General features: G+C 39.9%; 1 protein-coding gene across 24 annotated transcripts in view; it reads left to right on the top strand.

The window, feature by feature from the left end:
- TENM2 (teneurin transmembrane protein 2) overlaps window positions 1-23,216 on the top strand; it is a 1,977,383-nt gene that overhangs the window by 1,893,511 nt on the left and 60,656 nt on the right. For 22 of the 24 annotated variants that reach the window (XM_058722697.1, XM_058722719.1, XM_058722713.1 and 19 more), the window contains 5 exons: window positions 2,963-3,224; window positions 4,002-4,269; window positions 9,801-9,944; window positions 10,365-10,614; window positions 20,582-20,602. In XM_058722697.1, coding sequence (XP_058578680.1) covers window positions 2,963-3,224; window positions 4,002-4,269; window positions 9,801-9,944; window positions 10,365-10,614; window positions 20,582-20,602 — 945 coding nt within the window. The remainder of the gene's footprint in view (window positions 1-2,962; window positions 3,225-4,001; window positions 4,270-9,800; window positions 9,945-10,364; window positions 10,615-20,581; window positions 20,603-23,216) is intronic. The other 2 variants (XM_058722740.1, XM_058722759.1) reach the window with 1 other exon arrangement.

Genomic DNA, 23,216 nt, shown 5'->3' on the forward strand with positions numbered 1-23,216 from the left:
CCTGTTTTGAGGGGGTGGGATGTAATCAGAAAAGTCTAATTAAATACATTTAGCTGTCACCCTGCTGTGTGAAGGAGGCAACCTTTTCCTATTATCTTCTGATTGGAAACATGCACCCGTGCAGCCCCCACCAAGATGAAAGCTATGTTATTTCCTTAATCCACTGGGCATGGAGTTGAAATTTAAAGAAGAAGAGGAAGGAGGAGGAGGAGGAGGAGGAGAGGAAGAGGAAGAGGAAGAGGAAGAGGAAGAGGAAGAGGAAGAAGAAGAAGAAGAAGAAGAAGAAGAAGAAGAAGAAGAAGAAGAAGAAGAAGAAGAAGAAGAAGAAGAAGAAGAAGGAGGAGAAGAGGAAGAAGAAGAAGAAGAAGAAATCTATGGGATGGGGAAATCACTCAACCACCATGGGCTAAAAAAAAAAAACAGAAACAAAAACAAACAAACAAACAAAAAACCCAAGCCCTCAAACTGTTGCATTCTATTCCAAATGTAAAAGAAGATGGTTGCTGTAAATCTGATGTAACACTTTTTCCATAAAACTGCAGTCTGCAAAATCATGGACATAGCATGTGGGTAAGAACCATGAGTCTTGCCTTTCTCTGGTGCAGAGTCAGGCCTTACTTTCTAATGCTCTAAGGTAGCCTTGCTGGTAGTTTCAAATTTTACCAGCTGACAATAGCCCTATTCTCATATTCCCACCTCTGAAACCCAAAGAAGACATCTGATGATTTCCATCAAGATCTCAGTATTCACAAACTTTCTGATATCTCATACATTTCTGTAGCCAAATCTAATTATTTTAAAGCATTAGGATGGTGACTATGTAATACGCAGAACTACCTCGTCCCTTGTTCATTCTTAGAAGCCAGTGTTCCCACTCTGCACAGTCCTATGACAATACAGAGGACATTTCTAAGTCCTTGGCCTGCTGTCTGTCCCTACCTTATGCTGCCCCATCCTTCTGAGCTGCTTCTTGACTAATTACAGCCCAGACCCACTTCCCATATCATCTATCCAACCTTCAGGATTAGTGATTTCTTCAGCTTGTTCAGGTTGCAAAGCCCTGAAAGTAACAGGATGTATTTGGGAATGCTCTGAGGAATTACACAATCTGTCGTATAGTGGGATGTCCCACAGACATTGATGATTTGGTTCTTTCATACCAATTTCACATCAAAACGTTCGACCCTCTTCTGCATCCTATACCCATCCTATCCCCACCAGTATGCATTCCCCAAAATAAATAGACAAACAAGTTCATGTAATAAATTGTTGTGCCATACATGCTCTGATATTCACCTTAATGTTCATGTGCTTCTTGCTCATTCATTTTTGTCTGTTAAAAAAAACACCAAAGCAAACAAACAAAAAATGAAACAAACAAAAAACACCAAAAGTATTACCCAAATTGGGTGAAGCCAGTGGGTCTGTATATTTGCACTGAGTTTTTACTATGATCCAGGAGCTTTGTTAACTGCTGGAAATTCTGAAGTGAACAGAAAAGCACTACTTCCCTCAAACAGTTGAGATCTTGATGGAGGAATAAAACTTAAAATTGGGAGACTTCTCTCCATTAACCTCCTTCTTTTCTGTTAATTGGGAAAGAACTACCTTTATTTTACCTTACTAGCAATATACCTTTGTCCAGCTCTCGAAAAACAAACAGGAATAAGGTTTAAGGACAATTATCAAAGGGATGCCAGGGTGGCTCAGGTTAAGCATCTGCCTCTTAATTTCAGCTCAGGTCGTGGTCTCATGGTTCTTGAGATCAAGCCCTCATGTGGGGCTCTGCACTGAGAGCTCCAGTCTCATGGTTATTGAGATCAAGCCCTCATGTGGGGCTCTGCACTGACAGCAGGGAGCCTGCTTGCGATTCTCTCTCTCCCTCTCCCTCTGCCTCCCCCACTCATGCTCTACCCCTCTCTCAAAATAAATAAACTTTAAAAAAATATATCAGAAACAGGCCAAAATGGATGAAGGGGTCAAAAGGTATAAAGTTATAAAATAAATAAATCCTGCAGATGTAATGTACAGTATGGAGACTATAGTTAATAATATTGTATTGCATATTGAAAGTTGCTAAAAGAATCTTAAAAGTTTTCACTGCAAGAAAAAAATTTTAACTATGTGTAGTGATAGATGTTAACTAGACTTCTCGTGGCCATCATTTTGTACCTTATGCATATATCAAACCATTATGTTGTACTACACCTGAAACTAATGTTATATGTCAACTGTATCTCAAAAATTAAGCCTCTATGAAACATATATATATGTGTGTGTGTGTGTGTGTGTGTGTGTGTGTGTGTGTGTGTGTGTGTGTGTGTAAATATAAAACAGCCCAGGTAGATAAGAAGAAAGCCCCTCCCATGACTTAGCATTCATTGATCATTATAACTCTACTATTTATTGAATACTTGTATCAACCTAGCATGATGCTAAGTGCTTTACAGCAGGGGCGGAGAAACATTTTCTGTAAAGGGCCAGATAGTAAATATTTTAGGATTTGCATGCCATATGGTTTCTGTTACAACTACTCAGCTCTGCCTTTGTACCACAAAATCAGCTGGAGAGGATAAGTAAACAAATCGGCGTGGCTGTACTCCAATGAAACTTTTGTTTGCCAAAACAGGTGGCGGGCTGGATTTAGCTCATGGGCTTAGTTTGCTGACCCCTGCTCTGCACTCGTCACATTTCATTCTCTCAGCCATACTGTGAAGTTGGTATAATTGGTCCCAATTCGCAGATGAAGACACTGGGGCTCAGAGAGGTTTGGTAACTTTCAGAGAATCACAGGACAAGTCATTGATAGAGATTGTATTTTAACTCAGACCATCTGCCTTCAAAGCCCACGTTCATCTCTCATGTGCTCTGCCCCTCCTACTGCCCTCAGGTGCACAGTTCAGAGCCCCTGCCTTGTCTAAAGCTAAGTTCATTCCTAAGAGCCCACTTGCCCCCTCTTCAGGTTTGACCTGATTGCCAATGGGGGTGCCTCCTTGACCCTGCACTTCGAGCGAGCCCCATTCATGAGCCAGGAGCGCACCGTGTGGCTGCCATGGAATAGCTTTTACGCCATGGACACCCTGGTAATGAAGACTGAGGAGAACTCCATCCCCAGCTGTGACCTCAGTGGCTTTGTCCGACCAGATCCAATCATCATCTCCTCCCCGCTGTCCACTTTCTTCAGCGCCGCCCCTGGGCAGAATCCCATCGTGCCTGAGACCCAGGTAGGAATGGCAGGTACTAGGGTAGGTCTCTTCAAATCCTACCCTAACCCAAACTGGCTGGCCAACTTCCTCTCACCATATCTCACTCTCTGGGTGGGCCAGAGACTAATATTAAGGGAGAGAGACAAAAAGTAGGAACACAATAGAATTTATGGCCACTGGAGAGACAACTGAATCTCTCCTATATCTTCCAGATGTTTCCAGATAGTCATTCAAGACTTTGGCAGTCAACGGAGCTTTTAATAAAATAAAAAAACAATATACATATGTGCAACCCACCTGCAAATTGCATTTTTATTCCTGTTAGTCACAGAGATACATGATAAGAGGCACTTTAATGATCTACATCAGTGTTAGGACAGAGGGCATATTACATTATTGCCTCCCTGTTGCTTTATACCAATTGTCACTGGAAGTTGCAGGTTCATATAATTACAGCCTCTTGTGGCCTTCTTACATGCAGCTAGCAATAAAGCCTGCTGTTCTTATTTACATCTTTTGCCAACAGTGTGGTTTTTAAAAAGAAACACAACAGTGACCAGGAATAATTATTAATCCAAAAATCATAACCTCAATCCCTTTACTCCATGGTGTAGATAAAGTTTTGGTTGTTTTTTTTTTCTCTCAGTTGTGGGTAGTGGTTCTTGCACCCCACATAAGTCATGATGCTTTGTGAGGGCAGCAGCAGACAGGCAGACTCAGGGTTGTGAGCAGCCCACCTGCCCAGGGATCACTGGATGAAGCATGTCTCATGTCCACCCTATGTTTCCTCTCCAGGTTCTTCATGAAGAAATTGAGCTCCCTGGTTCTACTGTGAAGCTTCGCTACCTGAGCTCCAGGACCGCAGGCTATAAGTCTCTGTTGAAGATCACCATGACCCAGTCCACGGTGCCCCTGAATCTTATCAAGGTTCATCTGATGGTAGCTGTAGAGGGGCACCTCTTCCAGAAGTCATTCCAGGCCTCTCCCAACCTGGCCTACACCTTCATCTGGGATAAGACAGATGCATATGGCCAAAGGGTTTACGGACTCTCTGATGCTGTTGGTATGTTTCAGTTTCAACTCCTTAATGATCCTTGGATTTAGTCATGCATTAATTTGATCAATATTGAGTTCCTAATATGTGCCACACACTATTCCAGTAGATAGGGATGCATTGGTCAGTAAGATAGACAAGAGTCCTATTTCATGGACCTTCTGTACTAGTGGGGGATCAAGATAATAAACACAGACTGAACAAGAAAATATCAAGCAGTGATAAGTGCTAATATTAAAGTAAAAATAATTTACTGGGAAGGAGGAGCAACTGTGGGTGGGCATTCAGGGAAGACTTCTTGGCAGGTGACCCTTCAGCAGAGGCTAGAATGGCAAGAAGGAGCCATGTGAACATCAGGAACAAAGCATTATCTTTCTGGCAGAAAAAGTGAGAAGACTAAGGTGTGTTTGAAGGACAAAGAGAAGGGCAGTGTGGCTGGAATGTATGGACAAGGAGAATATTCAAGATAGGGGGAAGAGGTGGGCAGGAGCTAGATCATGTTCCCAGAATGCATCAGGAGAATCAGAAGATGGAGGGGGTGTGAAAGCCACGTGCTGTGTCTTTTAGGGAATAGCTTAACTGCCCACTGATGAAAGATTACCATAAGAGAAGGGTCTGTTGGTTACCAATCTCTGAAAAGTTGTGAGCTGAGATTGATATCAACATACCTAGTGTCTTTTCCTACTTGTGGAAGTCTGGGTGGGATTAATTAAAATCCAGAACACTGTATTTTCTTCACCACTAGTCTTGTGATTTCCAAGAACTATAATTTACCAAAATAAGAAACCAGCAAACTTAGAAATTTTCATGGTAGTTGGAAGCCAATGTTTGTCAGACACTCCTTTTGTGCAGAGCACTGAGCTAAAATCCTTTGTATGGGGTAGCCTGTCAATAACTTTATCAGGGAGGCACTCTCATAACCCCCATTGTGCAGTAGGACATGAGGGAGAGGGTAAGTAAGATGCCTAATGTCATGTACCTAGCAGGTTTCACATGCTCAGGGTATGGCCCTAGTAGTCTGCCTCATCAGCAAAGGGAGTTATTAACTTCATAAAAGATAGTAACGTTATTGAACTAACTAGTGCGTTTACTATAAAGTAGCTAATCAAATATTATACCAGCCTTTACCAATATCAAAAAAATATCCAACATCAAAACGTAGATGCAGTATTATAATGCACCCCCATGTATCTAGCTTCTCACATTATCAAGTCCATCCTTTCATCCACCTCCCTGCTTCCAATGACTTTCTGAAGGAAGTCTCAGATAGCATATAAATTCATCCATAATATTTCACAATGTATCTCAAAAACACACTATAAAAGCATGACAACAATATAATTATCACAATTTTTAAATGATTACTTCTTAATATCTTTAAATAGCCCATTATTCAATATTTCGATTGTCTTATGAGTATCATAAAATATTAGTGCTTTGTTTGAGTCAGAATCCAAATAAGATCCACCTTTTGCAATTTTGATTTCTCTTAAATTTCTTTAATCTATGGTTTTCCCGTCTATCTCTAGCTCTTTTTTTTTAAGTTCTATATTTTATTTTGGACAAAGTGCATTATTTGTCTGTAGAATTTTCCATAGTCTAGTTTATTTTCTGATTGCACCCCTGTGGCTGTTTAATGTCTTCCTTTGTTCTGTTATCTCCTGTAAACTGAGAGTTGAGACTCGAGGCTTTTTCAGGTTCAGGTTTGATTTTTTTTTTTATCTGAGGTATAATTGACATGCAACATTGTATTAGTTTCAGGTGTACAACATGATTCCATATTGGTATATATTGGGTGCAATATATACACAAATCTAGTTAACATCCATCACACAGATTGTTACGAATTTTTTTTCTTGTGATGAGAACTTTTAAGATCTACTTTCTTAACTTACAATATGCAATACAGTATTATTAACTATAGTCACCATGCCACACATTATATCCCCAACACTTATTTATTTTATTACTGGAAATTTGTACCTTTGACTCCCTTCACGCATTTCTTTCACCTCCCACCTGCTGCCTCCAGCAAGACCCAATCTAACTCTATATCTGTGAGCTTTGTTTTATTTTTTTTGGATGATTCTACATCGAAGTGAAATCATACAGTATCTGTCTTTTCTCTAACTTATCTAATTTAACATAATGCCTTCAAGGTCCATCCCTGTTTCCCAAATGGCAAAATATCACTCTTTTCTGTGGCTGAATAATACTACACACACACACACACACACACATTCTTTATCTATTCAGCCGTTATTGGGCACTTAGACTATTTCCATATCTTAGCTATTGTAAATAATGCTGCAATGAACATGGTGTGCAGATATCTTTTTGAGTTTGTGTTTTCATTTTCTTTGGATAGATACCCAGAAGTGAAATTGCTGGGTCATATGGTAGTTCTATTTGTAGTTTTTGGTTTTTTTTTTTTGGAAGAACCTCCATACTGTGTTCCATAGTGGCTGCACCAATTTACATTTCCACCAGCAGTGCACAAGAGTTCCCTTTATTCCACATCTCCACCGGTACTTGTTATTTCTTGTCTTTTTGATAACAGCCATTCAGACAGGTATGAGATGGTATCTCATTGTGGTTTTGATTTGCAATTCCCTGATAATTAATGAAGTTGAGCATCTTTTCATGAACATCTTGGCCTTCTCCATGTCTTCTTTGGAATGTGTGTTCAGATCCTTTGCCCATTTTTCATTGGATTATTTGCCTTTTTGCTATGGAGTTGTATGAGTTCTTTATATATTTTAGATATTAACTCCTTATCAGATATATGATTTGCAACTATTTTTTTTCCTATTCAGTAGGTTGTCTTTTCATTTTGTTGATTATTTCCTTTGTTGTACAGAAGCATTTTAATTTTTTTAAATTTTTTTAATGTTTATTTATTTTTGAGAGAGAGAGGAACAGAGTATGAGCAGGGGATGGGGAAAGAGAGAGGGAGACATAGAATCTGAAGCAGGTTCCAGGCTCTGAGCTGTCAGCATAGAGCCGGGTGTGGGGCTCGAACTCACCAGGAGATCATGACCTGAGCTGAAGTCGAACGTTCAACTGACTGAGCCACCCAGGCACCCCATCACAGAGGCATTTTAATTTGATGCAGTCCCACTTGTTTATTTTTGCTTTTTGTTGGCTGTGCTTTTGGTGTCAAATAAAAAAATTTTTACTAAGACCGACGTCAAGGAGATTACCCCCTGTGTTTTCTTCTAGGAGTTGTATGGTTTCAGGTCTTAAATTCAAGTCTTTAATCCATTTTGCATTAATTTTTGTGTATGGTGTAAGATGGTGATCCAGTTTCATTATTTTTCACATGGCTGTCCAGTTTTCCCAACACCATCTATTGAAGGGACTGTCTTTTCCCTGTTGTATATTCTTGGCTCCTTTGCTTTAAATTAATTGGCCATATATGTATGGGTTTATTTCTGGGCTCTCTATTTTGTTCTATTGACCTGTGTGTCTGTTTTCATGCCCACACTATACAGATTTGATTACTATAGCTTTGTAATATAGTTTGAAATCAGGGAGTGTAATGACTCTAGCTTTGTTCTTTCTCAAGATTGCTTTGACTACTTGGGGTCTATTGCAGCTTGATACACATTTTAGGATTGTTTGTTCTATTTTTGTGTTTCTGTTCTGTGCCACTGGAATTTTGTTAGGGATTGCAATGAATCCGTAGATTGCTTTGGGTAGTGTGGGCATTTTAATGATGTTAATTATTCTAATTCATGAGCACAGAATATATTTCCATTTATTTGTGTCTTCTTCAATTTCTTTCATCAGTGTTTTATAGTTTTCAACATATAGGTCTTTCACCTCCTTGATTAAATTAATTCCTGAGTATTTCATTCTCTAATTTTTTTTTCAGCAGGACAACTAGATAGGTGGTACTGTTGTCTCCCATCAGGAGGCACCTAATGTCATCTTGTTTATCCTTTTGTGATTTCAGAGGCCACTGATGCTCATTACCTAGATCCATTAGGTCATTAAGAATTGCAAAGTCATATTTTAATTTTTTCATTGCTTTTCCATTTATTAGCTAGAATACTTTTACATAGAGATATTCTCTCATTAACTACTTGGTTATAGGAGGTAGAGTTCAAATAAGAAAGAAGAAATAAATTCTTGATTGTTTGCCTTTATATACTGTTTTCAATATAATAAGTTTGTTCTCTAACAGTGGCAAATTAATTTTCTAATACCATTATGAACTCATAGAATAAAATGTGTCTAATATGTTTCAATCCATTGAAGTTATTATCTCTACTGAGGGTCAAACTATCCCATCTTTGGTCAGTGGGACACTCTTCAAGCTGACTCCCTATCTTTTGACATAACCCTAGGAGATTTTTATTTCTTCCTTGCTATCTGGTATGATAAAATACCCTAGTCTCATCTTGTTCATTTCTTGCTCCAGCCATTTCTTCAAGGAGCTCTGCCTGATTTCCTTTTAATGAGAAATAATATTTCAAGGTCACAAGCTAGGCACTAGAAATTCTCTTTGCCACTGATTTGGTTGTTGTTTCTTGGAATTTTCAGAGAACAAGTTAAGAAATATATGTGGGGTTTTTTTTAATAAAATGTATCTCCAATTCATATTGATGCTCCTATATCTCAGGATTTAAAAGAAGCTGTGGAGAATCCCCAAAGGTGACACACATAGTTAAGAATTTAATGTAGTAGGAATAGCAATAATAACAGTGCCTCATATTTCTAAAGCAATGTTGCAATTAAAAATGTATGGCATCTTGGCATTTTGTCTCATTTATCCCTACTACATCTCTCTGAGAAATTGAGGTTTCACTTGCTCTGTTTTACACATGGGAAAACAGAGCCACGAGGAAGTGTGAGCTGGAGCAGAGTTAGAACTGAAGTCCTTCATCTCCCACCTCCCTCTCCCATTTGTCCATGTGGCAAATGTAGGATTTTTACAGTCTTTGGATTCTGTTCCCCACTGAATTGTCACATAATTGGCAGGCTTTGTCCCCATGCCTGCCTTGCCTGGCACTCTCTGGAATCCTGAGTGATCATACAAAGAGCTTTAACTTATACAAGCTGTTGCCTACAGAATCTCCTTATAAATGAGCCACTATGCTTCCATAGGCCTTCCTCCTAGTGAGCGAGAATAAATAACATAGAATATGATAAATTCATGCCGTGAACAGCAGGCTGAAAGAAACAGTCTCCTGTCCATCTATAAAGGAGAGTTGTATTTCGTTTTTAAATGATTCTTCTCCTCCTTCCACATCACTAGGGTCATATTTTGAAAGCCAGCTGTTCATTGGAAAAGTCTTTCTATCCCTACAGAATACTACTGTGTAAGTTTCAAGGTTGAGTTCAGCTTGAAATCTGAATTTAATATTGTGTGGAATCACAAGGAGAAAAAGCAATTAACCCACCTCCTTCAGTGGGCTTTTGGAAAGGAATCTGTATTACCATGAACATGTGTTTCTCATTCCAGCATGAAAGCTTTGGAGTAATCAAGTAAACTCTCTTTTCTCCATTCTGCCCCACCCACTTTTATCTTTCAGTATCTGTTGGGTTTGAATACGAGACCTGCCCCAGTCTAATACTGTGGGAGAAAAGGACAGCCCTCCTTCAAGGATTCGAGCTAGACCCTTCCAACCTCGGTGGCTGGTCCCTGGACAAACATCACATTCTCAATGTTAAAAGTGGTATGTGGGCACATTTACTTTCCCAAATACATCCTGATCTCCCCTCCGGAAACTTCTCGGCAGCCTTGACATTTAAGTGGTGGCCCCTCCCCTTCCTTAGCATTTTTCATCAAATGTCCAAAACACTCATAGGTTTTCCCACCTTCTCCTTTTAAATGTCAAAGAATCTCAGGCTGTTTTTCCCAGACCATCTGCCTTAGTGTACCTCACAATTCTTCTTCAGTTATCCCTACAGGCAATATCTTAGCCTTGGGGTTCAGCCACTCCTTTACAGCATCATGAGGAAATAGGCAAGTTCTCCAAAGATCAAAGTTTCCTACTATTTCTCTTCTCTCTGCCACTGCCCCTCACCCTCAGTAAGCCAATAGAAGTATCCTCCCCAGAGGGTTGCAGTAACTGTCCCCATTTCCTGCTCCCCAGGAATCCTACACAAGGGCACTGGGGAGAACCAGTTCCTGACCCAGCAGCCTGCCATCATCACCAGCATTATGGGCAATGGCCGCCGACGAAGCATTTCCTGTCCTAGTTGCAATGGCCTTGCCGAAGGCAACAAGCTACTGGCCCCAGTAGCTCTTGCCGTTGGAATTGATGGGAGCCTCTTCGTTGGAGACTTCAATTACATCCGGCGCATTTTTCCTTCTCGAAATGTGACCAGCATTTTGGAGTTACGGTAAGTGGCCACACAGAAAACCTTCCTTTGCTCTATTGTTCCCATTGCTACAAAACTTCCCTGGGCAAATGATGGCTGAATTGGGGGTTCTCCAGAGAATATATATACCACAAAATGGGCTGAGCTTCAAAACCTAGGCCTGTAATCAAATAATAGTTGGGGAAATTCTTTTTGAATCTATAAAACACCACACACATATTGGATACAATTGTTAACACCTGACTTACAAACAAACAAGGGTGAAAGCTTTAGGTCATAGTGCTTGGTGTGGGACCTGTGTAGCTGTATTTGTAAATACAAGAATCCACACAAGAATCTCCACACAAGAATCTGATACATACCAAACAATGAAAGAACCACGACTTCAAGCTGTTCATCTGTTTCAGTGGTTTCTAAAGTGACACTTCTTAAAAATACAGATTCCTGGAGCCCACCCCAGAGCACTGATTCAGTAAGCCTAGAGATGAGCCAAGGCAGTTTTTATCTTTGACAAGCTCTGTAGAAGATGGTGATGTACATGAGAGATTGAGAACCACTAATGTTCATTTACTAATTCAAATGTTTATATTTTGTGCCTCTATGTACTACCTTTCTATAAATTCTCTGGGTCTTTGCACATTCACTAGGATATGACTTAGAATTACTGCATAGTCCTTGCTAGTTAATTTCTGGCCACACCTGGTAGATTCCTCCTGGTCATTGCTTGCTACTAACTCTGAAGTCCAGATTCCTCTGTGCTGGATGAAAGTTCTTATAAACTCTCTTCCCAGCAAAGTTGACTCCAGGCCCTAAAACCTAGAAAGTGATCTGTAAGTGGAGGGATAAATGAATTCTATAAATAAGGGACAAAATACTTGGTGAATGTATACCATGTGCCAAGGACTATCTGTTAGGACATGAGGAAGAGGGTAGGAACAAGCAAAGCCCTAGCTGTTGTGTTTATGGTTTTATAGGAAACTTCACACCAATTCATGTGGACAAATTTAAAAAATGATAATGCTTTAAGGAAAACCTAACAGGGTAATAATTAGGGACTACTGTGTGGAGTAGGAAGGATAAGGAAGCTACATAAGATAGGGAACATCTGAGATGTGTCATCTGAGATAGGGCCTAAATGATGAGGTCAGCCATGTGAAGATCTGGGGGAAAGTATTCCAGGGAGAGAGAAGTTGTGCAAAAGCCCTAATATCAGGCAATAATCTGGTTTACTTAAGGGATTGACAGAGTCCAATATGGTTGCATGGTTGTAAGCTCAGAAGGAAGTGTTTCAGAGGAGGTCAGTGAGGTCAGTAGGGGATCAATGCTTCAGCATCTTACGGACCTTGTTGACAAGTGTAAATTATATTCTTATTACAATGGACAGCTGTTGGAGGTTAAAGTAGAAAGTACAGTAGAGTTGACATGATCTTATTGCCTTTTTAAAGATTATTCTGGCCATTGTGTAGATGAATGGACTGTAGGGGTGCAAGAGTGGAAGCAGAGAAGCCCACAGGGAAGCTGTAACAGCTGACCAGGGTCTGGGTGATGGTGATGTAGACTAGAGGGGTAGCAGGGGAGAAAAGGAAGTATTCCAACTGGGATATATTTTCAAAGTAAATGTGATGGGAATTGTTCATGGATCAGGTGTAAGAAATGGAAAAAAAGAAAAAGAAAAAAGAAGAAGAATCAAGGATTATGATGAGCATCTTGACCTGAGCAACCAAGGAGGTGGTGGTGCTTTCTAAAGTAGCCTCAGCTACCATGTGAAGGACTTAGAAGAAGCCACAGGTTGCACTTGCATTGTAGTGGCCCCTTCTGGGAGAGAGATCAGTGGTTAGACCATCAGCAAGTACTGCTGACTATTCCTGGGACCTGAGACTTTGCCAAGCACTGGGCGGTTAAAAAAGAGAGAGAGAGAGAGGAGAAAACCCCAGCTTCACCCCCAAGAAGGTTACAGATTCAGTGATCCAGTAGGCATTTACTGAACATAATGTGAGCCAAGCATGTGCTGGGCTCTAAAGGTCTAGAAGGGGATGAAACACAAGGCTCAAAGAGCACCCATTTGAAGATGTCAGATGGGAACCTAGGCAAGTAGAGACAATTCAGGATGAGTATTGTAGAAGAACCAACAACCACCCATCATGGAAATAAGGAAGGGGAAGTCATGGGGTAGACTAGAAGAGTATAATAAGCAAAAGATAAACAGTGAGAGGAGAAGGAGACAAATAGATAATCCTCAAGCTGTCAAATTGCCAATCAGACAAACCACATTTTCTAGAGCTACCCAACTAGGTCCCCTTCCCAAGATGTTCATTTCCCTTTTTATCCTAGGAGAGTCCTTTTCTCAGGAATCCCATTGGCAGTGGAGAGCCATGGCAGGACGCAGGGAAGGGAGTGAAGGTAGCATTCTGCTTTTCCATGAGGGTTGCATTTTTAAATCTGACATTTATAACCAACTCTCCATTGTCTGGCCCTTACTTCTTTGGGTCTAGGTGCTCAGAGCTAAATCAGCACTTGCCTACTACATTCCCACCTCTAAACCTGGACTCATGCTACTTGCTCTACTTAAAATACTTTGTCTAATCAGCCTCATCATGTCCATCTTTAATGCTCATTTTGAAGGTCCCCTTTCCATGAAGCCTGACCTCTCTAGCAGAAATAATTCTCACCCTCCTCTGGGTCACTTAACTCTAATTTTCCACAAAAGTGACCCCATTTATTGCCTTGTTTTTCAGTTATTTCCATGTAAGTCTTCTAGGGTCCTAGTGTGTGAACTTCCATAGCACAGGTACCTTTGGCATCTCTGCCCCTTGATACCTAGAGCAATGCCTTGTCCACACTGGGGGCTTAAGGCACATTTCTTGAGTTAAAGGAGACACAGACCATTGTCCTCCTTTCTTGGAATCTGTCCTTGATTCTAGGTCTCTCAATTTGTAGAGGCCACAACATTAATGATAACAGCTAAGGGCCCACTCAGAGCAGCACACCACACCCACATGGTGACATTAAGGACAGCTGGAGGGAGTGTAACTATCAATTTCCCTCAATAGCTGTGTGGTTTCTTTTTCCGTTTTAACTGCTTTAGACTTGTTCTTGCTTTCATCAGCCAGGTATCCAGAGACGATTAGAAGTTAAGCTTTTACAAGAATACTGGTTTGATTTTTCTTTTCTTCCCACCACATAACTGAAAACTAAGGGCTGTCAATCCCCTCTCTTCAAAAACAGTAACCAGGGGAGGGAGGGAGGAGGGGAAAGAGACCTGTCTTGCTTATGTCTTTTCTCCATTGTGAGTTGGCAGCTAAATGATTTAGTTTCAGGATTCAGTGCCCATCCGTATCTCACTTACCCACCCAGATCTAAGCATCTGAGTCAGAATTTTATATAAATGTTCCCATGGTTCCTTCTCTCTTCCTCCTTCCTTTGTCTATACAAAAACATACAGGGGCAGAGTTCTACGCACTTGGAAAACTTCTAATGTTAGAAAGAGCCTTATTCTTACGTAAAATGGTTATCATTTGTATGCTGCAGTTCCACCAGCATTCAAGACATTTTCATCATGCACTTCCCCAAAAGCCTGATACCCCACTTTTAGTGGCATATTCCCTTTCTTATAACTACACACACTCCAGGTATTCCTCAGAAAACCCCAGCCTTAGAGAGTAAATTTGTCAGTGACTAACACCTTAGAGTGAATTTCTGGCACAGAAAAATCTTTCTTCCTCCTCAATTGAGAACATCTTTGGAATTGGATCCCAATATAAGGCAATACATTATAAGGTATGGGACAGTGTCTCTCTGCCTTGTCTTAACTTGGCCTCTTGTGCTAAACATAAGAATCTCACACTTTCCATAATTTTTGAAATACTAAAAAACTTTTTATTCTCCAAATATAAAATTATGTTGTGATACGAAAAATGCTTTTGTTACCCAACTAAAACACTTTCCCATGCTGAGATTCTTTTTTTATATATCCAAGTTAGTTAACATATAGTGTAATAATGATTTCAGGAATAGAATTTAGTGATTCATCACTTACATATAATACCCACCACTCATCCCAAAAAGTGTCCTCCTTAATGCCCCTTGTCCATTTAGCCCATCCCCCAACCTAAAACCCCTTCAGCAACCCTCAGTTTGTTCTCTGTATTTAAGAGTCTCTGATGGTTTGTCCTCCTGTTTTTATATTATTTTTGCTTCCCTTCCCTTATGTTCATTCGCTTTGTATCTTAAATTCCACATATGAATGAAGTTGTATGGTATTTACCTTTCTCTGACTAATTTTGCTTAGCATAATACATTCTAGTTCCATCCACATTGTTGCATATGGCAAGAGTTCATTCTTTTTGATCACCAAGTAATATTCCATTGTGTGTGTGTATGTATGTGTGTGTGTGTGTGTGCTGTATATATACATATATACATGTATATATACAACACACATACATACCACATTTTCTTTATATATTTATCACTTGATGGATATCTGGGCTCTTTCCATACTTTGGCTATTATTGATACTGCTGCTATAAACATTGGGGTATGTGTGCCCCTTTGAAACAGCACTTCTGTATCCTTTGGATAAATACCTAGTAGTGCATTTGCTGGGACGTAGGGTAGTTCTATTTTTAATTTTTTGAGGAACCTCCATACTGTTTTCCAGAGTGGTTGTACCAGTTTGCATTCCCACCATCAGTTCAAAAGTGTTCCTGTTTCTTCACATCCCCGCCAACATCTGTTGTTGCCTGAGTTGTTAATTTTAGCCATTATGACAGGTGTGAGGTGGTATCTCATTGTGGTTTTGCTTTGTATTTCCCTGGTGATGGGTGATGTTGAGCATTTTTTCATGTGTTCTGTTAGCCATCTGGATGTCTTCTTTGGAAAAGTGTCTATTTATGTCTTTTGCCCATTTATTCACTGGATTATTTGTTTTTGGGGTTTTTTGGTGGGGGTGTTGAGTTAGATAACTTCTTTATAGATTTTGGATACTAACCCTTTATCTGATGTTATTTGCAAATATCTTCTCTCAATCTATCGGTTGCCTTTTAGTTTTGCTGATTGTTTATTTTGCTGTGCAGAAGCTTTTTATCTTGATGAGGTCCCAATAGTTCATTTTTGCCTTTGTTACCCTTGCCTCCAGAGACATGTCAAGTAAGAAGTTGCTGCAACCAAGGTCAAAGAGGTTGTTGTCTGTTTTCTCCTCTAGGATTTTGATGGCTTCCTGTCTTACATTGAGGTCTTTCATCCATTTTGAGTTTATTTTTGTGTATGGTGTAAGAAAGTGGTCCATTTTCATTCTTCTGCATGTCACTGTCCAGTTTTCCCAACACCATTTGCTGAAGAGACTTTTTTCCTTTGGATATTCTTTCCTGCTTTGTCAAAGATTAGTTGGCCATACATTTGTGGGTCCATATCTGGGTTCTCTATTCTGTTGCATTGATCTCTGTGTCTGTTTTTGTACCAGTACCATACTGTCTTGATGATTATAGCTTTGTAATACAGCTTGAAGTCAGGGAGTGTGATGCCTCCAGCTTTGGTTTTCTTTTTCAGGATTGCTTTGGCTATTTGGGGTCTTTTGTTGTTCCATACAAATTGTAGGATTATTTGTCCTAGCTTTGAGAAGAATGCCAGTGCAATTTTGATTGGGATTGCATTGAATGTGTAGATTGCTTTGGGTAGTATTGACATTTTAACAATATTTGTTCTTCCAATCCATGAGCATTGAATGTTTTTCCATTTGTGTGTGTGTGTGTGTGTGTGTGTGTGTGTGTGTGTGTGTGTGTGAGAGAGAGAGAGAGAGAGAGAGAGAGAGAGAGAGAGAGAGAGAGAGAGAGAGAGAGAGATCTTCAATTTCTTTTATAAGCTTTCTATAGTTTTCAGTGTATAGATTTTTTCCTCTTTGGTTAAGTTGATTCCTAGGTATTTTATGTTTTTTTGGTGCAGTTCTAAATGGGACTGATTCCATGATTTCTTTCTGCTGTTTCATTATTGGTGTATAGAAATGCAACCTATTTCTGTACATTGATTTTATATCCTGTGATTTTGCTGAATTCATAGATCAGTTGTAGCAGTTTTTTGTCAGAGTCTTTTGGGTTTCCACATAGAGTATCATGCTGTCTGAAAAGAGTGAGAGTTTGATTTCCTCCTTGCCAGTTTGGATGCCTTTTCTTTCTTTGTGTTGTCTGATTGCTGAGGCTAGGACTTCCAACACTACGTTGAATAACAGTGGTGAGAGTAGACATCCTTGTCGTGTTCCTGACCTTAGGGGGAAAGCTCTTGGTTTTTTCCCTTGAGGATGATATTTGCAGTGGTCTTTCATATATGGCTTTTATGATCTTGAGGTATGATCCTTCTGTCCCTCCCATGCTGAGATTCTGATGGTACTATTGATGTGGATCAACAGCAATAGCTTTATCAGGGAAGATCTTCACGGAAGGGAATTGTCCAGGCCAGATGTATTAGTGATAGAGAGGGAAGAATCACAAGAGAATGGGAGCCTAAGAAAGAGGGCAAGAGCAGCAGAAGTTAGAAGAAAGCTTCACCAAAGATAAGCTTTGCCTGAGAATTTCATTGAGAAAAGACCCTTCTTGATAGGGGCATAGAATGATAGGGAGGAATATAAAGTTCTAGTTATATGCTTTCCCTGTGTGATCAGGCTATAAATACCAAAGTCAGGAAACAAAATATAGCATATCACCCCTACCCAGAATAACAATAACAACAATATCCCCATAAAATTTGGGGCAGTTCTTGGCACTGTTTTCAAAGTCCTTTACCAAAGGCAGGTCCAGGTTTCATGGGGACTAAATCTTAACATAACTTTGAATGAAATGTAGTGTTATTTAGGATGAAAAAGGAAACCAACAGAAATTGCACATTTTGAAAAGCTGATAATTAGTGCAAACATCACAAAATCCAGATGAATTACCTAAAATGTTTTATTAAGTAACCACTATTACACTTCCATGATACTTGTTTTCCTACACTTTTTGGCTGCATAGTTTTTGATTGTCTTTTAATATGACAATGATTTTGTAATGTCATTACCTATAAAAAGAATAGAGCAATATTCAGTCTTTCCTCTGGCATAGCTATAGTCAAGATTTGTTTCAGATTATTGATAAGTTAGTAAATGTTTCTTGTCTACAACTGATTACTGGTGATGTTATGAACATTGTTAGAGTTGTAAAATTTGGAAAAATCTTTATCAGGCTTCTTTAATAATATTTCTGTGCATTTCAGGTTTCCTTGTACAGTGAATAATCTAAATAGTCTTTGAGTTGACACTCATTAACCAGCCTGTCACTGATGTCCTGGTAATAGTGAAATATTCTGTGTAAGTCTTTAGGGCACTAGTGTATAAGCTTCTGTAGAGCAGACACCTTTGGCATCTTTGCCCCTTGATGCCTGGAACAGTTTCTGGTCCACATCAGGGCTCAGGACACACTGCTTGAGTTAAAGGAGACATGCAACAGTGTCCTCCCTTTTGTTGGAATCTGTCCTTGGTCCCATGTCTCTCAAGTTGTGGAAGCCATAACATCAATGGAATGAGCTAAGGCCCCCACTTGGAGCAAGCCACACCACACCCATTTGGTGACATTGGGCATTACACTTCCAGGAATAATGCTTAGTGAGTCTGAACAATAGGGCAGAAGCTTTCCTGAAAGCCATTCCTATACCAGAATCACTAGCAGTAATCTTTTTTTTTTAACGTTTATTTATTTTTTAGACAGAGAGAGACAGAGCATGAACAGGGGAGGGGCAGAGAGAGAAGGAGACACAGAATCTGAAACAGGTTCCAGGCTCTGAGCTGTCAGCACAGAGCCCGACGCGGGCCTTGAACTCACGGACCGTGAGATCATGACCTGAGCTGAAGTCAGATGCTCAACCGACCAAGCCATCCAGGCGCCCCAACACTAGCAGTAATCTAACTAGATAATGAAAGGACCACATATGAGCCACATAAGCATGTCCCCCTAAAACTAATTTAAGCATATTAATTAACTAATTAACACATAAGCATGTCCCCCCTAAACTGAATTTATCCCAGCTAACTTCTCTTTCATTAGAACTGAAACAAACTGTGGCCACTCCAATACCACCCTATTCTGTGGCACAGAGGGAGTTGGAAGGGAAGGAGGCAACAGTCTCAAATGTTGATGAGCTAAGCCATCTCACTTCTTGAATCTGAGACACCACTCTGCCCTTGAAGGCTGTGCCTAAAGGGTTTGCATTATTGAGGGATGGACACAAAGCCTTGGCCTGTCCTTTGTATGTAAGGCACCTGTGCTGATCTACATCGATTGACTCAATGCCATTATTTTGGTTTGTTGGCTACTAAGTACCCATGCTGCCAATGGCCTTGGACTGGAATAGTGGTGACTTAGTTGGTCTCCAAAGCTCATATCCATATGATCATTTGGACTGTACCCTCAGTGACTTGGTCTGCCACTCCTGCCCTTCTCCTTTCCCCAGCATAGATATTATATTAATCAACTTAAAGCACATGTTCTTAGGAAAGAAGTAGGTCAGGTCTGCAGACCCAAATCCCATCCAGTCTTTTCACAAAATCTTGACTAAAACACTGGAATTGATATTGCAATAATTAAGAGCCAAATATGACTACCACTGGTGGCAGATAACATTTCACTTTCATTAAGCAATATAAAATAGACGCGAGAATTCCCGGCTGCCACCCTGACACACCAGGCTTTGCAGAACGAATCTTAAATTGCACTATGTCAGTCAGAGCTCAGGAGTTATCAGCATCATTTAATTAACTTTTTTTTTAACGAAAACTAACACATTGGAATAAAATATAAAAATGTAATCCCTGTGCAAACCCACCACTAATCATGGCCCCTGGCAGAGGCCCAGGCTGCACCTAAGCAGGAATCAGGGCATTAGTTCTCTTTGTCCCTCCCCTGAAGCCTCCTCCCTCAGCCAGGAGGGAAAGAGGGGTTAGAGACTCCTTCCACTTTGGCCTAGAAGTCTCAGGAATGAGAAGCAGTTCTCTTTACTTGAGGCCTTAGCATCTCTCCTCTTTGCCCTAATGTTATTAACTTCTAGCCTCTTTCCTGTTGAAATTGACATGTAATTTTTGTTCTTAAAACATGCTTCAGATCCTCTGTCCCCCTTCTCTCTCTGCTCCTTCCCTTCTCACACATTCTCTCTCAAAAATAAAAATAAACATTAAAATTAAAATTAAAAAAAAGAGCAGCAACACTTTTACCACTTTTCCAAAAGAGAAATGGTAAATGGAGTCTTTGGCTCCAATTATAGAGAATATTAATATCTATGAATTTCATGTATGAATGTTATCTGTAGGAAAGAATGCATACAAGGGGCCCCACACATGCAAATTGAGTTAGGGAGAGGGAAAGTGTCATAGAACAGGAATAGGAAATGGTTGAGACTCTCAGCATTCAACAGAATGTTTGCCAAACTGCAGATGGATTTGGGAAGAGGCTGTCTTGGATGGTACTGACTCTACCCTGTGATGCACCAATAACATATAGGTGGCACAGGTGGCACCAGGTTCCCTCCCACACCCAGGGCAGACATTACAAATGAGTCCCAGCACTTGTTACAGCTGATTGGCATTTGGCTTCAGAATCCTTCTACTTCTGTGCTCCTGGCAGGCATCACTAATCAATCAGTATTGGCACTCAAGAGGGAAACTATTTGCCATCTTTCATTAGCCAAAAGACCTCTTTCACCTGTTGCCACCTGTGTCATGTGACAGCCACATTGCTGGTCAGAGAATTCAAGCATTCTTCTGTAGATTTTTCAATGGCCAGGAAGAGTCCAAAATCAGGGGTGTTCCCCAAGTAATTGAGCCAGGAGCTGTCAGCTAGAAGGGAAAAAAAAAGGAAGACGAGTGCCTTTTTTTGGGTCCCTTTATACAAGAAATGAAAATGTTATGTTTGCTTTATCATCAATTCTTCAGCTAACTGTTTGTTCTTTTTCCTTCTGTTTTCTTTCTATAAAGAAATAAAGAGTTTAAACATAGGTAAGACGAAGAACTCTTTCCCATATAATTTGATATGGTTCGTTTGCTTCCTTGTGTTTGCTTTTTGTTTTGTGCTTCTTGTGTAATGTTGTGTATTTTTATGTACCAAATATAGTAACTTTTTTATGTGCTAATTGTGTGTTGTGGATATGATAAGCTTTAGCAATTATGAAATGCAGTCAAAAAGCAACCAAATAAGCTGACAGTAATTAGAATTTCCGGGAGATGCAAGTGCAAGATAATGAACCCTCAGCGAACTTTTATCCTGACTGCTCAGCGCGGTCCATAATTGGGCTAAACAGTTGAGGCAAACTTCTGGCTTTTGTAAATGCTGGACTGGGTTCACAAAAGCTTTAATGAACTGGAAACGGGTCAAAAACTCATTTTCAACTCATTAATGATTTTTTCCCCTGGATATATGGTCATTTAAAAAAAAAACAAGTTAATTGCCAATCTGCTGGTCAGAATGAATCCAACAGTCAGATGCATTGGGAATTTTCATGGAGTTAAATCACTTTTAAGTAGTATGAAGGGTGTAGACCAAGTACTTTTTGTCTAAATAGCCTTTGTCATTCAACTGCTCCAGGTTATCATTTAAAACCATACTGGTGAAATTCACATATGGAGTGTACAACACACATATTTGTGCATATGGCTCTGGGGAGCTTCCCATTACAAAGCTAGGAAAACTCCAGCTTGTCCCAAGGTTGCAATGAAATGGAAGAAAAATGACCTTTTTATTTAGAAGAAGAGAGAAAAACAAAATAATGTATTTTAATACTCAAGGGAATGTTTCCCCTCACTTCTTGAAATGAAACATGGAAGGGGCTTCTTCCTGATGTTAGGTGAGAATTAGACAAAAATGGAGTCAAGTTGTATAAGATCATCAACTTCAGTGGAAAAGCTATGCATATGCACCCTCTGCCTCTTCCTCAGGCACTCCCAAACTGGCTGCCTATAGGCACCCCAACTGGGCCAAGCAAAAATAAATCTACAATGCCCTGAAAGGACATCCCAGTTCAAACTCACATACCTCATTTGACCTTCACCATAGCCACAAATGTGGAAGTATGGGCTGTCCATACCTGAGATTCTCTGTAAGAATCTTGGTTGGAGCAAGTATAAGGCCATGGGGAAGAACGAGACCCCAACAAGAACTGACCTCACACCCTTAATTGTCTGCTCTTCTACCAGAGTTTTTGAAAAGGCTCTTTGAATCAGGCTCCCAAGAAAGTCCAGAATTATCTTGCTCACAGATAGGCACACATGTGCAGTGCCCTGATCCTTCTGCTCATGATGCTAGCCAGCTACTATCATTCGGTAACAAAGTACAGCATCTAATTTAAAAAATAGCATGAAGTTTTCCCTTTCTGCCCTAATTTGTTTTGCATATGTGGATATTCTCTAAAGACTTAATAGTGAAAGAAGAAAGAAAGAAAGAAAGAAAGAAAGAAAGAAAGAAAGAAAGAAAGAAAGAAAGAAAGAAAGAAAAGAAAAGAAAAGAAAAGAAAAGAAAAGAAAAGAAAAGAAAAGAAAAGGAGAAAGAGGAAGAGGAAGGAAAGGAATGGAACCCTGGTAGCCTACTCTTTTAAACTAGTTATCTAGGCTGGAATTTTAGAAAAACCTTGACTTCTAGTTCAATTATGTGTCTTAATAGCAACCTGAGGAGAAGTTGGAATTAAAGATGGTCTTGACTCACAAATTGTTCCTAAAAATAGCTTCCTAGTTCTTTTCTTCCTTAAATCAAGGAAGAATCCAAATGGGGGTGTTTTAATTAGTAATTTACCAGCTAATGTCTACAGGACAAATGCATCCAACACTATCATCACCCTCACCTTTCCTTCACCTCTTCCATCCCCTTTCTTCCCATAATTCCAAACTACAATTGAGAAATAACTGAAAAACAAAAGGCCTATGCTGATTTTTGGCATGTGGCATCCTAAGGCAGAGAGGCATTCACTGTTTGCAACCTAGAGGTGGTGATTTTAATAACCAGTATAGGAATAACATGAATACCTATTCTGGTCTCAACCTCCAACAAATGACAGACACTGCAAAGGGAAAAAACTGTAGGGTTTTGAGCCAAAAGGGACATGAGAAATGATCTGATTTCTTCATTATCCAAATAAGCAGTCTAGGACCCAACACAGCCAAAAGACTTACTTAAGGTCACCAGCTGGGTCACACTGAGTTTAGAGTTTCCTGTGGCTTAGTCCTATCCTTATCAGCAACATATAGGGCAGCTAGATGCATGGCAGAAAAAGAGGTCCAGGTCTCTGAGGAATAGTGCCTTCCTATTACATTTCTCACACACACGTCTAGTGTCACTTAGGGCCCTAGCAGCTCTTCATCCACGTTTGTGACCTCACCATTACATAAAATATTAAAACTGTAACTTCTCCCTCAGTAATATAGATTCTGGATGTGATATCAGCAAAATATAATTTTTTTTAAATGCCAACTTTATTCATATCCACACTGAGAAATAGTAGAGAAGACCTGAGGCTGAGGACTGGGGATTGATCTGGGAGCCTCCCATCAGAAAGTCAGGAAAATTCCAGGTTGCCCTAGTATTAATGATCTAGTGCCCTGGAGACATTAAGGAAGCATGGAT

Source organism: Neofelis nebulosa, chromosome 1 (genome assembly GCF_028018385.1).
Source record: "Neofelis nebulosa isolate mNeoNeb1 chromosome 1, mNeoNeb1.pri, whole genome shotgun sequence".
NCBI lineage: Eukaryota > Metazoa > Chordata > Mammalia > Carnivora > Felidae > Neofelis > Neofelis nebulosa.